The following is a 16618-nucleotide window of genomic DNA, read 5'->3' as shown; positions in this document are numbered from 1 at the left end:
TCCTCAATGTGCTAAGGACTCATCCTCTAATGGCCACTAAGCCCATTACTACTGTCTACTTGCTCCAGTTGATGATGATCATTAAAGCGTCTTCATTTCCCTTCCAGAATTTAAAAAAAAAATTGTGTTCTAGGTGATTAGGAATGCAACCAAATAGCAGCTATGGGAATAAAATACAGAAGTCAAATAGAAAAGGTGAATATATTTCTAGCAATGCTAGTTAACACTTAAATTTGATTAGGTAACATATTTTGTAACTTTTTCAAAACACATCTAAAAAGCCTGAAAATATTTTCTCAGTCACTCTCTTTCCTCTACATGAAACAATATTTCATTTGTGCAATTCTAGAACTTTTTGTTTGAGAAAATAGCCTATCTAAGAAACAGGTTCTCAAGAATGATACACTTCACTCTCCAGTAATTGCCAAAGTTTACTAGAAAATAGTCTCCCTCATACAAATATGGAAACTGTAAGGCTGAATAAATCTTTTAGTTTACCTGGCATTTATCTTCTCTTAAGGTAATGTCAGGCTAAAAATTAAATACTGAAGGTCGCTTACATTAAAAATACTTGGCGCATAAGCCAGACAATTTGTCCTGTTTTCTGTTTTCATACAGTACTTTGCACAAAGCAGGAGGAATTTTTCCAAGTAAGAAAGAACGCTAATCCAGCTTACACTAAAGACTTCCTATGCTCCTGAGTGGCCCCATGTAGGTATGCAGAATATATGTAGGATATCTGAACTCTAAGGTGTTGCAGCCAATAAGAAAAATGTTAAGAATCACCTCTTACTACTCCAGATTGCTTCATCAAGAATCAAGTGGTAGCTATTGAAAGACATTACTAAAACTTTTTTCCCCCTGAACAGTAGGAATGGAAAGGCAGCTATACTTATTTCCTAAGAATCTTAAACTGGAGGATATTGCCTTTAAGGGGGACAAAAGGCTTATTTTTAAATTCGTACCTATTGAAAATCTAAATTTACTTCGAGCATTGACGGCTGCTAACTTTTCACTTTAGCAGTTTAGCTAGTCCACATATCATTAGCTGTTCTCAGACAGGTAAATGCGCTTACCAATTGTGAGGTCGTGGACAGGCTGGAACCGATTGTCGGTAAACTGCAGGGGGAGGCATGACTTGCCCACACCTCAAAAAGGATGCGCGTTCTCGGAGTCACGCCTCCAAGGAACATAGTCCCTAGTGTGGGCTTCCAGGACGCAGAGAGGGGAGCCCCGAGCCCCGCCCGCTCCACCCCGCCCGCGCCAGCTCTACTGCGAGTCATCAGTCCCTTTAGTGAGCCCCGCCTCCACGGCCCGATTTGGGAATTTAGGGACCACGCCCCTGACTCGAAGGCGGTCCATCCGCGGGTTACCTGTGTCCGCGATGATGATGTACTTGAAGAGATAAGCGTAAGTCATGGTCCCAATTCCTCAAGATTCCGAGTCCGCCCTACTTCTACAGCCTCTTACCTCCGGCCTCTCTAGCTGCTTAATCTATTGATCTCCTTATTTTCCCCTCTCCGGCCCCTCTAGCCTAGATCACATCTCTATTGCTCTCCCCAGAAACCCTCTTCTGGGTTCGGGTAATATCCGGGCTCCGCATTCAGGGACGCGTTTAGTACTTTCACGTGCCATTATCCCACCAAGCTCTAGGAGGCGAGCGTTAGCTTTTCCCACCATTGGCTTTGCCAGGCCTGCCTTACCGCAGCCCCGCGGAACTCCTTCCAATCAGTGGAGAACGACGTTCGTCATTGCGGAAGTGACGAAGTTCTGAGTCCGGTGGAGGCGGTGGGGGCGATGAGGGGACTGAGGCTGTGAGAGCGGTTGTGTGAAGATGGAGGTAGGAACCTGAACGCTAAGAAGGCTGGCGAGAGAGCGCGGCCGACGGGGTGGAAGCAGAGGCGGGAAGCTGGGCGGAGAGGCGGCCAGCCGGGGAGGAGAGAGGGCAGAGGGTTTCGGGGAGTGTTGTCAGAAGGTCGGGGTCAGAATGCGTCGCTCGAAGCGAACTCCCTGCTTCCCCTAACTTATCCCCGCGGCTTTCTTTTGGTTTCCAGTTTCCCGGAGGAAATGACAATTACCTGACGATCACAGGGCCCTCGCACCCCTTCCTGTCAGGGGCCGAGGTGAGCAAGAGCTGCCGACGCTGCGGGCGGGAGGGCCTGAGCAGAGATGGGGGTAGGGGGGCCGGGGGAGGAGAGCGCGGACGCCAGGGGCCGGGGGCTGGGAATCCGGGGCTGCGATTGGTGTTTAGAGAAGTGGCAGCTGCTTCTCGGACCTTTGAGGACTACCTGGGGAGGGTCCGGGAAGCTGCTGTCATCAGAAAAGCAGGACGTTGGAAAGTGATAACCTATTTAAGGAGATGGATTCTGGATTGGAAGACTGTGGAATTGTCTCCTTTCGTTGGGAAGAATTAACCACAACAATCTTGAGGGATCAGATGTAGGAAGGAAATTTTATTAAAGAAATTGGGATGAGGAGATGAATTTACCTAACAGGGGTTAAGTGTGGACATGTGTTCATTCTTGAAACGAAGTCTGTTGAAAGGGTCTTTGTTTCATTTAAACTTCCTTTTCAGTAAAAACACCAACAAAAGAATTAGAAGTTCGTTTATGTACATGGCGTCAGCAAGGTTTGCTGATGACAGAAAAAAAGGAAAGAGGTGCCAGAGACTAAGAAGAGAGTTAAGTAGGACATGTGTTTCTGCTTGCCAGTGACTCAAAGTTTGGGCAGATTTGCACGTCACAGTTTCACAGCTATCAAAAGGCTGTGGTAATAATTGTTTATGATGTTGTGAAGGAGAAGTAATATAGTTATGGTGAGATTCTTTAGTATTTGTGGAAATATTTTGATTTAAATATTGTCATAATATAGATATGTATCACTTGCCTAGGCAAGTCAAAAGAGAAAGATGAAGAGATAAAAATAAATATCCAGGTCTCTGAGAAAGTGTGAAGTCTTGAACCTTCTACTGTCTTTTGAGGATTTTAGTATTTTTTTCAAAAGTGGTGTGAACCATTTGCATTAATTTTTATTTGTTTGTTTATTTATGAGTTACAGGGGCCAGGGATTGAATTTGGGACGCCTTATGTGGGATGCCAGCACCCAACCACTGAGCCATATCTGTTCCCCTGCATTAGTTTTTGTACCAAGAATTCCCCTGGATAAGAATTAGATGGACAAGGGGTCTTTGCTATATTTTTTTAAAACTTCTTTATTGCTATTGTCATTTATTATTCTCCTAAAGCAGAAGAAAATGTGAATCAAATAAGCAGCAAATTTAGAAATCATATAAAACTGAATAGCTATTTATTTGGTGCTTTGCAGTCTCATTCATTGCCAGTTTCTCCAGAATCAGGTCTCCACAGTTTAAAATTCATTATTTGGAGTATGGAAATTTCATATTGACCACATCCATATGAAAGTGCATATCAAAACAATACAAATAGCTTTCAAGTTACCAACTGTTCTTAATCTTTTGCCTCATATGTGAAGTTGAATAATCAATAGATAAGTGTATAAAAGGTAGATCCTTTTTACAGCATCAGGAAACTCCAGGTTTGAACCTGTTCATCAGTGTCTTTTTTTTTTTTTTTATGACAAAAAATAAATAGACAAAAAACGTGTTTTGCCAAGAAGCTCATAAGTAAGTTTTAGGCTCAACTTCAGTTTCTTCCTGTAACATGCAGAATTGTTAGCAGTTTTCCCTTTCTTCATTACAACTTTTACATATAACCTTTCCCCCTCTTTTTTTTTAACATTTATTTTAATGAGTTTGTGTTTTCTGTAGGCAAGGGTAATATTAAAGAATATATATTCAGAAGAAGGGTAATTTTTAGTTTTCTTACAAGAAAGGGGCAGATGTCCACAAAAATATTAACCATAAAAGAAAACATTGGCAAACTGGACTTTTGAAATTAGGAACTTCTTTTCATCAAAAGATATCATTAAGAAAGTAAATAGGCACTCCACAGATTGGGAAAAGATATTTACAATACATATATTTTTCTCATTTTATGAATGTATCAGGTAATTCTGGAGAGTAAAAGAATCCAATTTAAAAATGGGCAAAAGATTTGAACAGACACCTCACAAATGAGGATATCCAAGTAGTCATTAGGCATATGCTATCACTACTCATCAGGGAAATGCAAATTAAAATCATAACAAGATACCACTGCATAGCCACCAGATTGCTTAGAATGAAAAGGACTGACAATTCTGAGTTTCCAAGGATATGGATAACGTAGTCATTGCTGGTGTAAATTGTTTTAACCACTTTGGAAAACTGGCACTATCTATTAAGGATAAATATAGCCTACCTTGTGACTCAGGAAATCCAGCTGGTATATACATAAAAAAACTGAGTGCATATATTTACCAAAAACATGTATAAGAATGTTCATAGCAACTTTATTCATAATAGCTAAACACTGGATATACCTCAAATGTCTATCAACAGAAGAATAAACTTGGTCCATATGTAAAAAAGGAATACTGCACAGCAACAAAAAAAAGAACAAACTAATAAATACAGCAACTTGGATCTCAAAAATATATTGTTGAGTGAAAGAAGCCAGACACGAAAGTACGGACTATATCAATTCATTTTGTATGAGGTTCAAGAATAAGCAAAACTAAATTATGATGGTAGAAATCAGAAGAGCAATACCTACTGTGGAGGAGAGACGGTATTAATTGGGAAGAGGATAAGGAAATCTTTTAGAGGAGGGGTTCTTAACCTTTTTTGTTCCACAGACACCTTTGCCAGTCAGGTGAAAACCATGGACCCCTTACTAAGTCCACACTATACTGTATATTGGTTTTTTTTTTAAAGATTTTTTTTTTTTTAAAATTTTTCTCCCCTTCTCCCCACCCCCTGTTGTCTGCTCTTTGTGTCCATTTGCTGTGTGTTCTTCTGTGACTGCTGCTATCCTTATCAGCGGCACTGGAATAGTTTCTTTTTGTTGCGTCATCTTGCTGTGTCAGCTCTCCGTGTGTGCGGGGCCATTCTTGGGCAGGCTGCACTTTCTTTCGCGCTGGGCGGTTCTCCTTATGGGGTGCGCTCCTTGCGCATGGGGCTCCCCTACATGGGGGACACCCCCTGCTTGGCATGGCACTCCTTGCACGTATCAGCACTGTGCAAGGGCCCACTCCACACAGGTCAAGGAGGCCTGGGGTTTGAACCATGGACCTCCCATGTGGTAGGTGGATGCCCTATCAATTGGGCCAAGTCCACTTCCCTGTATATTGTTTAATACATATATCACACCTGCACCAACACATCCCCACAAGAATAATGTTTTTTCTTTGAATTATCAATTCAAGCTCATGGACCCGTCATTAAGAACCCCTGTTTTAGAGTGATGGAAATAGTCTTTTTTTCTGTTCTGGGTGGTAGTTACTTGGGCTATATATTTAAAGTTTGTGTATTTTATATAAGTTATACCTCAATAAAATAAGGAATAATAAAAATAATTTAAAAATAGCAGGCATCTAGAGAGGAAGACTTAGTATATGTAACAGCATTGCTTGGGATAGGAAGCTCTGTGATCTGAAAGAAATGTAATATTTCTCTCATTCAGGTTGACCTTTTTTTTTTTTTGAGATCCGGGTTTGAACCCAGGCCTTGTATGTGGGAAGCTGACACTCAACAGCTGAGCCATATTGGCTTCCTTGAGTTGGTTTTGTTTGTTTGTTTGTTTTTTCAGGCACGAGAAACAGAACCTGGGACCTCCCATGTGGGAGGTGGGCACTCAACTGCTTGAGCCATATCCACTCCCCCAGATTGACTCTTATATAATGATACCAGGCTTTGAGTACTTTGGAAAAATAATAAGTCATGAAGATACCCGGTCCTTTATTAGGAAAAGTACTTAGAACATGTTAATGATTTCAGGCTGCATAGATAGACTTTTCATCACTATAAATATTTCATTTTTTAAGGACCATTATTTTAATGACCCATAGTACCAGTGTATTGTTCAATAAAGAAATACTGGATTGTATATTTTGGTATTGGGAAATGAGAAAAGGAGGGATATACTAATTTTAACTTTTTGGTTTTCTCAGTATCTGTAAGTATTCTTGCTTATAAACTGGAATTCCCAAACCCCCCCACCCTCAGAAAGGATAAAAAGGCCCAGGAATTTAATAGAGAAGGAAAGGGAAGCCAAGTGAGAGGGTAACTGCATCATATTCCTATTTGCTTCTTCTGTGTCCAAACTATTCGTTTTTACTTTAATATTTGCTACAATTTTAGCTTTGTTTTATTTTTAACAGTCTAGAGTATGATGTAGTCACTCACATCTATGGTAATAGATCCACAGAAATAAAATAACTTTAGTCAGTATTGGGTTTTACTCTGAACTTACAAATCTCTTATGATGGTGAAAGAGATTGAATGAATCTCTAAGTTTATTATAGCATGTGATTTACCCTTTTTTTTATAAAGATTTATTTTTTATTTATTTCTCTCCCCCTTTCCCCCCCACCCCCCAGTTGTCTGCTCTCTCTGTCCATTCGCTGTGTGTTCTTCTGTGACGGCTTCTATCCTTATCAGTGGCACCGGGAATCTGTGTCTCTTTTTGTTGCATCATCTTGTGTCAGCTCTCCGTGTGTGCAGCACCATTCTTGGGCAGGCTGCACTTTCTTTCGCACTGGGCGGCTGTCCTTATGGGGTGCACTCCTTGCACGTGGGGCTCCCCTAGGCGGGGGACACCCCTGCATGGCACGGCACTCCTTGCATGCATCAGCACTGCACGTGGTCCATCTCCACATGGGTCAAGGAGGCCCGGGGTTTGAACCATGGACCTCCCATGTGGTAGGCGGATGCCCTATCCATTGGGCTAAGTCCGCTTCCCTTAATATTGATAATTGCAGTTATTTTATTATTAATACTTAAAAGAAGAAACAAAGCAAAAATTGTCATTAAACTACTATTACTGAATAATATAGGTCTTTCTACATCTTGGGGTGGTGCATAGAAAGAATGCCCTTTTGGTTTGATTTAATAGAGTCTCTATAGGTCTGATTTTTTAGTGTAGTCCATTAGAGCACACCAGATGGTTTATGAGTGGTGGTCTCTTGTAGAACAGTGGTCTCTATTTTGGATATGAATTTTTATTCTTTACTGAGTTCTCATTAAATAGTATTACTTTCATATCTCAGCAGAGTTGCTTTTTTATTTATGATAAGCAAAAAAGATAGGCATCTTTTGCTATCTAAAAAATTATTAGCCTAGTACAATAAATGTTTCCTTTAATCCTTTTTCCTGTCGCTGTAACTTTTTGTTTGCTTGCCTGAGGATTTGGTACAAATCTGTGTACCTGCTTCCCCCTGAAATGTTCACATGAACCTAAACTCAAATTTCGTAAAGATTCATGGATCTGAAGTTAAGAGTTTCCACGCACAATAACAAAAATTGAGTTGTATTGAGAATAGTTGAGTTTTGGGGGAGTTTTAGTCTTTCTCATCAAGAACTGCTTGCTCCCAAGTTTCCATATGCTACTCTTATCTTATATCCCAGACAACTACTAAATTTTTACAATAGTAGGTAAAATAGTAAAGATCTTGGAGGAGGAAAATGTACAAATGAAGGTATTGGCATGATTTCTTTTTGTCTTCTAGGAAGTATTTTTTTGTTTGACAGTGTGATTCAGAAAGATTGGCTATTTCATAGATATATATTTTACTCCCTTGTTTCTACTGGCTGAAAGTAGTTTCTGTAGCAATGTTTTCATTTCAACAAAAATGGTAATATTAATGAGACCCTTTCTATGTCTAGAAAAACCTTGAGGAACTCTAAAAATGCGTTGTTTTATCATGGGAAAAAAATGTGGGTATTTATTAAATTTGATCTGAATCAGTTGTATTTACTATACTGTGTAATAAGCTGATAGAATTTAAAGTTTCTAAGATTTCAATTATCTGTGCTAAATGGTTGGGGCAGCTGGCAAGTTAATAAAAATTAACATGTTAATATTATCATTAATAATAATGATTAATAACAGTTTAGTAAGCAGTTATATTTATCATGCCCTGTGATAAGCTTTTGTACACTGTCTTATTCTCATAATAACCATGTGAGGGTATTGCCATTGTAAGTCTCTTTATAGATGAGGAAAACCTGTTCAAAGTCTCATAGTAAGTGGCAGAGCTTGAACCCAGGTGTCTCTGATACTGAAGTCTCTTGTCAGTATTTGTTATTTTTGATGCTCTATTACTCCATTTGAATTTTTAGTGTCAAAAAGGAACAGTAGCATTTAATATATCTTAGACAAGACATTAATCTTTTAGCTCTGTGAATGGTGGCCCCATCTAGAATAGAAAGGGTATACTATTATTGGTCTAGTTAGATTCAGAAGAAGGGATTGGGTCTTAAGCCAGCTTGAGTAATCTTTTTACCTCTCCCATTACAAAAGGCTTGTTCAGAGCAAGACTAGGAATGTGTTCTGGAACTGTTTAAGAGAAACAGTTTGCCTTTTGGCTTGTAGCTCTTCTGAAGGTTTTCTCCTCACTATTGTCCTTATGTTGACATTGTTGGCATTTTCCGAAAAACAAAAAAAAAGGAATCTTTTATTTTTTTGTCAACATTGTGATTTTTAAAGTGGAGGAGAGGTAGGAAACTCTATACTCAGTGCGAATATTTTGGAGGGGAATAAAGTTCCCATAACAGTGCCTTTTAGGATCTAATTCAAAAGAACATAAAACAACAGAATTGTTGTATAATTGGCTCATTGACAATAAATTTCTGTAGTCTAACAGTTCAGTTTAATAATTGTGAAATAACTGCTATTTACTAGAATCTTTTGAGAGTTTTCAAGCATAATACATAAATAGATTACATAGGTTGGGTCCTACCAATTGTGCTGAAAGAAATTATTCATTACAACAATAGGCATAATACCATAGGACAACCAACATGTTAAAGGTAGAAAAGAGATAAAGGAATAGAAAACTCTGATTGTTGTTGGCAGCCTTGTGTATACCAAATGACCAAGTGTATGAGGAAGAAGAGAGGTTTATGTGTACAATTAAATAGATCCTAAGAAATTGATAACAACACTGGAATACCAAGCTGAAAGAGGAACACTGAGAATTTCCAGTATCCAGCTGTGTTCTCTGCAGTATGCAGTTCCTCCCCTTCTCACTAATTGTTTTTCCCTTTTTTTCCACTACAGACATTCCATACACCAAGTTTGGGTGATGAGGAATTTGAAATCCCGCCTATCTCCTTGGATTCTGATCCCTCACTGGCTGTCTCAGACGTGGTTGGCCACTTTGATGACCTGGCAGACCCTTCCTCCTCACAGGATGGCAGCTTTTCAGCCCAATATGGGGTCCAAACATTGGATATGCCTGTGGGCATGACCCATGGCTTGATGGAGCAGGGCGGGGGGCTCCTGAGTGGGGGCTTGACCATGGTAAGGGGCAAGGTACTATCAGGCTTACCCAAGCTCATGTGCATGGTGTTAGGGAAGACAAAAGTAACTCTCTATTCCCTACTATTCTTGGTTATAACTTCTCATATTTGGGGCTAAAGACTAACCAATAAAAACTTAATTACCCCCAAATATATGAAATGTTCACCTTTAACCCTGAAATGAAAATGATTGGGGAAGCAGCTGTGACTCAAGCAGTTGAGCTCCTGTTTACCATCTGGAGGACCCTAGTTGGATCCCTGGATGGGACCTCCTGGTAAAAAAAAAAAAACAAAAAAACCAAAAATGATTGTTTTGGGTTTTTTCGGGGGAGAAGGGGTTGTTCTTTAACTTGCACAAAATTAAGACTTCTCTGATTATATTTAGTTACTTCAGAATAGGCCTTTGAGTGCAAAGAAGTGAATTTACTAATTTATATACTTTATTTAAAAGCTTAAGCTGTTTTATTGTGTAATGTAATTGATGTTTTGTAGAGTTTAAATGATGATGTAATCGGGATAAGCAGGGAATTTAGAAATTACCCTGAATTTGGGGTAGAGAAGGATGGTGCTTTTTATATTTAGTGTTTAATCAGTCATTTTGTTTCTCTCAGGACTTGGACCATTCTATAGGAACTCAGTATAGTGCCAACCCACCTGTTACAATTGATGTACCAATGACAGACATGACATCTGGCTTGATGGGGCATAGCCAGTTGACCACCATTGACCAGTCAGAACTGAGTTCTCAACTTGGTTTGAGCTTAGGGGGTGGCACCATCCTGCCACCTGCCCAGTCACCTGAGGATCGTCTTTCAACGACCCCTTCACCTACTAGTTCACTTCATGAGGATGGTGTTGAGGATTTCCGGAGGGTGAGGCATTCCCTGCCAAAATCAATCCTGCCATGATATTCTAGGTTAAAACTTTTGGCTTAGAGCTTAATCATTATTGTTTATTCCTGTCCTGTGGTCTCAGCTTCTGAGTATAGGCTCCCATTTCTTGATATCCAGTTTATAGTGCTCTTCCCAATTGTCATTTCTGGTCCTCACATACTTTACTAATATTTGTTACTCCTATTGCTTCTATTTTTAGCATTTCTGAAAATTCTACACATATGGCCAGATAGCTTCCCACCCAAATAAAACTCCTTTAATCTTCTGGTTCTGTAGACAAAATAGTTCTCTTCTTCCTTGTAATTCTCTCTTTTCCCATCCAGCAACTTCCCAGCCAGAAGACAGTTGTAGTGGAAGCAGGGAAAAAGCAGAAGGCCCCGAAGAAGAGAAAGAAGAAAGATCCTAATGAACCTCAGAAACCAGTTTCGGCATATGCTTTATTCTTTCGTGATACACAGGCTGCCATCAAGGGACAGAATCCCAATGCCACTTTTGGGGAGGTTTCAAAAATTGTGGCCTCCATGTGGGACAGTCTTGGAGAAGAGCAAAAACAGGTTAGCAAACTATAAGAAACTAATAGATAGTGAATGTTCTGGTTTTTGAGTAAAAGGATAAAAACTCATTAGATTTTCCTACAGACTTCTTACATGCTCTATTTAATGTTAGGTCTTTATTAATTGCACTCATACATCATCCTATATCTTAGAAGTTGCAGCCATACACTGAGAAAAAAAATTAAAAATTAATAGTGATAATTGTAGAAACACTGAATCCTCCAATAACCCAAGAATTTTACTAAAGGTAGAAACTGGTGCTTAGCAATACACTGCCTAACTAAGGTCACATAACTTTTTGAAGTAGAGCTGAGGCACAGCCCAGGTTCTTTAACTCAAATCCTATGTGCTTTCTACTAAGTGTCTGTTATAATTCCTAGTGTTTTCAACTGTTTAGTTTTTAGATATTTAACTTTTTTAAGTCTCAATTTTTCCCATCTGTAAAATTAGTCTATTCCTTGATAAGTTGAATGTTAAAGCTAACCCTATAGCTGGATTTAGAATTTAATTTAGGGCTTAGTGTAAACTTGAAAATTGTCATCTACTTGAGAGTTTAATCTGAATTAAGAAAAATAAATGACAATTATCACATTGTATGGATATAAAATACAGTTAAAATAGAAGATAGCTATAACTAAGAAGACTCCAGTTTCTTGTGTCAAAGAAATAAAAGGCTGAATTTATTATTACTTTTATCAGTTATCTGTTGCTCAACAAGCCATCCCAAATTGAATAGCTTAAAACATTCATGATAGTAGTAGATGTGGCTCAAGCAAATGAGCACCTGCCTTCCACATGGGAGTCCCAGGTTTGGTTCCTGGTGCCTCCTAAAGAAGCCAAACAAAGAGCAGACATTGAGGGGAAAAAAAAAAAACACCCAGCAATGACCAAAAACAACAAACAGATAATGAGCAAAAACAAACAAAACAAGCAGGAGTGGGTATGTATGGCATGGTTGAGTCCCCACCTCCCAGAGGGCATGTCTCAGGTTCGGTTCCCCATGCCTCTTGAAGAAAAAACAAAGACAATTAGCAAAAAATGAGTGCAAACAATAAGAAAAAACAATGCAAAACAGACAAGGGAGCTATCTCGGGGGGCATTCATAATTCTGTGAGTGGATTGAGTGGTTTTCTTTTCCTGCCTGGGCTCACTCATGAAGTTGTAGTCAAAAGATGGCTGGTATCACTGGCTAAGATGACCTTATTCCCGTGTTAGGCAGTTGGTACTGCCTGTTGGCTGAGATGTCTTGGTTTCCTTCACATGGCCTCTCATCCTCCAGGTAGGCTAGACTGGCTTCAAGGCCTCTTAAGTCTCAGTGTCAAGTCAGCCACATTTTACTGGTAAAAGCGATTCACAGAGTTAGACCAAATTCGAAGGAAGAGGATATAGACTTCAGCTCTTTTTGAGAGAAGGGCAAGCAGGATGGAAGGAATGGCTGTGGCCATCTTTACAAACAATTTACCACATTCCTTAAGAGAGTGTACTGGTTAGGCACAGTCCCCAGACTAAGCACACTGTTGCTCTTATATAGGGTTTTTGGGTCAGGCTTTGTTTTGATTACAGAAGTGGGCATGAGTTAATGATAGCTTTAGATTCTGGCCACTCTTGTTGATTGGCTGACTTTGAGAGACATGCTCACTGGAGTGAATCTGCTTTGGCAGTTGTCACTGTGAACTTTCTGAAGTGTTTTCGCTAGAAGCTGTCATCGATTAGACTGAGATGAATTGTCGTTCACTGACAGTTACTGGTCTTTTCTAGTAGTATGGGGGCTTTTTAAACACCTTGTCTTTCCTGCAGGTATATAAGAGGAAAACTGAAGCTGCCAAGAAAGAGTATTTGAAGGCTCTGGCTGCTTATAAAGACAACCAAGAGTGTCAGGTAAGAGGGTTAGGGTAGGTGGATATTTAAACCATAAGACATATTTTTTACTTATTTTTTAAGGATTTATTTTTTATTTCTTTCTCTTCCCTCCCCTGTTGTCTGCTCTCTGTGTACATTCGCTGTGTGTTGTTCTTTGTCTGCTTGCATTCTTGTCAGCAGCACCGGGAATTTGTGCCTCTTTCTGTTGCGTCATCTTGCTGCGTCAGCTCCCTGTGTGTGCAGCACCACTCCTGGGTAGGCTGTACTTTTGCGCAGGGTGGCTCTCCTTGAGGGGCACACTCCTTGGGTGTGGGGCTCCCCAGCCTGGCATGGCACTCTTTGCACGCGTCAGCACTGCACATGGACCAGCTTACCACACAGGTCAGGAGGCCCTGGGTTTGAACCCTCTGCTTCCCCTTGTTTATTAATAAGAAGTAACTACCACCAAAGACCTGTGGAATCTATTAATGCCACATAGTATTAAAAGCTTAAAAGTAAATAACAGCTTTCCTGTTAATTACATCATATAAACCTTGCAAAACAGTCTTTCTGTTTATTTGTAGTTTACAGTGTTTACTTTAGCCAGGATGGTCCCGATGGCTGCTCCTTCTTTTGAAGTCTGTTATTTATCTTTTCTTGGGAAGTGATTAGAGCAAATATGTCCTGGGGTATAGATTAAATCTCCCAATGATATTTTTTTGGTCTTCTTTTAGGCCACCGTGGAGACAGTGGAATTGGATCCAGTGCCACAACCCCAGACTCCTTCGCCACCTCCTATGGCTACTGTTAACCCAGCATCTCCAGCACAAGCCTCAACAGAGCCCCCTGCCCTGTCACCTTCCATTGTTGTTAACTCCACTCTTTCCTCCTATGTGGCAAACCAGGCATCTACTGGGGCTGGGGGTCAGCCCAATATCACCAAATTGATTATTACCAAACAGATGTTACCCTCTTCTATTACCATGTCTCAAGGAGGGATGGTTACTGTTATACCTGCCACAGTGGTAACTTCCCGGGGGCTCCAGCTAGGCCAAACCAGTACAGCTACTATCCAACCCAGTCAACAAGCCCAGATAGTCACTCGGTCAGTGTTGCAGGCTGCAGCAGCTGCTGCTGCTTCTATGCAACTGCCTCCACCTCGACTACAGCCTCCTCCATTACAACAGATGCCTCAGCCCCCCACTCAGCAGCAAGTGACCATTCTGCAGCAGCCTCCTCCACTCCAGGCCATGCAACAGCCTCCACCTCAGAAAGTTAGAATCAATTTACAGCAACAACCACCTCCTCTGCAGATCAAGAATGTGCCTCCACCCACTCTGAAAATGCAGGCTACCTTAGTTCCACCAGCTGTGGAAAGTAGTCCTGAGCGGCCTATGAACACTAGCCCTGAGGCCCATACAGTGGAGGCAACCTCTCCTGAGATAATCTGTGAGATGATTACAGATGTAGTTCCTGAGGTGAGCTTCTGTTCTCAAATCTTTCAAATGTTTAAGAACATTTTTGGTTGATCCAATGCAAGTGGGGGTTGTTACTAGCATTTAGTGCCTGGCAACCAGGAATGTGAAACATCTTAAAGTGTACAGGACAGTTCCCTGCAACAGTGACTTGTCCCATCCAAAATGCCTATAGTGTTCCTGTTGAGAAACATTATAGGGGCATCCTGTCTCAGACCACTCCTTAACTAACTCCAACACTACAGTGTTGCCTAAGCATGGAGTTACTTTTCAGGTTTCTTCCCAAGGATCCTAACTTGGAGATATGACTCATTCCATTTCTGCTAGGTCTTAACTTCTTGACTTGATGTTTTGTGGGGAGGGGTAGATAGCTAGGAAAAAATGCAATTGATTCTTATTAAATCTTTCAAGAACAGTTTCTTACATTCTGACATGACTTTCAGAGGAATATAATTCAAGTATAAAAGGAAGTCAGTGATGGGTAAGAGTAAAATTAAAGAGCAATATTATATGCCCAGCATATGCCCAGCCTTCCTGGTACAGAAGAATCTTCATGTCTGAATGCTTGGCAAAAGGTATAAAGCTGAATTCTGTAGAAGGGGAGAATGAAGAACTCACCTTTTCCAACTTTGCCCCCATGTGAAGGATCGTAACACCTTTTACTCCATTGATTCTCAGGGTTAATTTGACTAGCTGTGTGGGTAGGTAAGTAGCAATCTAATTGATCCATGGTGTTCTATACCTCTCACAGGTTGAGTCTCCTTCTCAGATGGATGTTGAATTGGTGAGTGGCTCTCCTGTAGCTCTCTCACCCCAGCCTCGATGTGTAAGGTCAGGTTGTGAGAACCCTCCCGTTGTGAGTAAGGACTGGGATAATGAGTACTGCAGCAATGAGTGTGTGGTGAAGCACTGCAGGTGAGTTTACTGTCCCCCTTTTCATAATTCAGGTATTGCCATATTAACTGTTGGTAACCTTGAGCATAAAATCAGTTTTGCCTTATATTAGGTAGAATCAGCTGCTAAATATATGGTCTGATTGGAGGGGCTACTGGAAAAGTTCCCCTGCTTAAAAAGCTTACATTTGCCACACAGCAAAAGATGACATAATTAGCATTCTATGCCTTTCAGTAATCACATTACCTCTACATATGCTTTTTTAATATAGAGAATGACACATTAAGCTGTTATGATTCTGAAGATTCGCTTATCTCCTTTAGTGCAAATAAGACCACTGAGGGAATTAAGAGTTTGGGGAAGAATGGATAAATATAAAGCATGTTGGTAGTATTTGGTAACATATGGAAGGTTGCCTACTAACAGCAAATGAAGTAGCACAGTAGGATCCCCATAGTGTTGGGGAACAGAAGAATACATCTGAGAATTTTGCCATTCTCCCCGTATTTTTCCTGGGATTTACCTATATCCATGAAAGAAGGTATAGGTATTTCCTATCTCAAATCCTCTTCAGTAGATAAGGACAGAGCTGTATCTTATTGCCTCTAGTTCTGACTTTTAGGCCTGTCCCCCTTGTACTCTGACTGGATGATATCACCTCACTTTGATGCTACAGATGATGATCTGGGAACTTATTTGTTTAAGACAGGGTTAAAATATAAATACATATAAACTAGGCTATAATTCTAAGTTTGTGTCTATCTTTTTCTGTTTTAGGGATGTATTCTTGGCCTGGGTAGCCTCCAGAAATTCAAACACAGTTGTGTTTGTGAAATAGTCCTTGTTCTCCAAGCCAGTGAAGACTTCTGCTGGGAAAATATCTAAGAGCCTATTTTTGAAACACAAACTGGGCTTCTTGTGGTCCCTGATCTCAACCTATAGTGGCCCTTCAAGTTTCTCTTTTCCTTCAACACAGGCCAGCTATGGAGCAGGGCCACTGCTATAATCAGGAATTGCTTTTACTTTTAAGTACAAGCAAAAATAACAGTGACAATAGCAGCAGAAGGTTGAAGGGAATATGGACAAGCAGAAAATAGGGATGGCAGGGGTGGTGGTGGGGTTTACTTGAGGAAATTTGTTGGTATAATTGTTAGAGGACTTGCCTAAAAGATTATTAAAGTGATAAAAGAGAGTACTCAGTATGGAGCCTAGGAGAAAACACCATTATGTGCATCCATTTTAAAGGTGATGAAAGATTGCATTCCAGTGTCAAAACAGGAGCTATTACTATGACATCTATACACTGCTTTGATCTTTGTTTTTTTCTTTTTATCTTCTTTCTTTTACACATTGCTTTGAAAACAAAGGCTTTCAACATACTAGGTAGTCTGGGCTGGGGAAAAGAACATCACCCAAGAACTTATTTATTTCTTTACAAATAATAATATTTCTGTAGTATCCTTTCATATCTGAGTTACCACAATTTAATATGGTGTAAGATGCAGAGCCCCATATCATTAAATTATAAGAGGTTTCTCTAAA

At 40.2% G+C, this 16618-nt stretch overlaps 2 protein-coding genes across 11 annotated transcripts in view; one reads left to right on the top strand and one right to left on the bottom strand.

Annotated features, from left to right (window-relative positions):
• The window catches only part of RAB2B (RAB2B, member RAS oncogene family), a 20406-nt gene extending 18614 nt beyond the window's left edge, over positions 1-1792 (bottom strand). For 5 of the 10 annotated variants that reach the window (XM_023585689.3, XM_023585690.3, XM_071214039.1 and 2 more), the window contains exon 1: positions 1077-1283. In XM_023585689.3, the coding sequence (XP_023441457.2) occupies positions 1077-1283 (207 nt within the window). The other 5 variants (XR_009185047.2, XM_058293780.2, XM_071214040.1 and 2 more) reach the window with 3 other exon arrangements.
• TOX4 (TOX high mobility group box family member 4) lies at positions 1335-16618 on the top strand. The gene is made up of 10 exons (XM_023585687.3): positions 1335-1410; positions 1693-1840; positions 2055-2123; positions 9180-9422; positions 10033-10293; positions 10638-10868; positions 12666-12746; positions 13442-14185; positions 14934-15097; positions 15854-16618. The coding sequence occupies exons 2-10, from the start codon at positions 1835-1837 to the stop codon at positions 15912-15914; spliced, it is 1860 nt and encodes a 619-aa protein (XP_023441455.1). The 5' UTR covers positions 1335-1410; positions 1693-1834; the 3' UTR covers positions 15915-16618.

Source organism: Dasypus novemcinctus, chromosome 3 (genome assembly GCF_030445035.2).
Source record: "Dasypus novemcinctus isolate mDasNov1 chromosome 3, mDasNov1.1.hap2, whole genome shotgun sequence".
Classification (NCBI taxonomy): Eukaryota; Metazoa; Chordata; class Mammalia; order Cingulata; family Dasypodidae; genus Dasypus; species Dasypus novemcinctus.
Note: the sequence above shows the minus strand (reverse complement) of the source record. Positions and strands in the feature narration are given on the sequence as shown.

Bases quoted from the DNA above. Each gene is read 5' to 3' on its own strand.
- TOX4 (XM_023585687.3), top strand. The intron at 10,294-10,637 runs GTGAGGCATTCC...TTTCCCATCCAG, and splicing joins GTGTTGAGGATTTCCGGAGG to CAACTTCCCAGCCAGAAGAC. The intron at 15,098-15,853 runs GTGAGTTTACTG...TTTCTGTTTTAG, and splicing joins TGTGTGGTGAAGCACTGCAG to GGATGTATTCTTGGCCTGGG.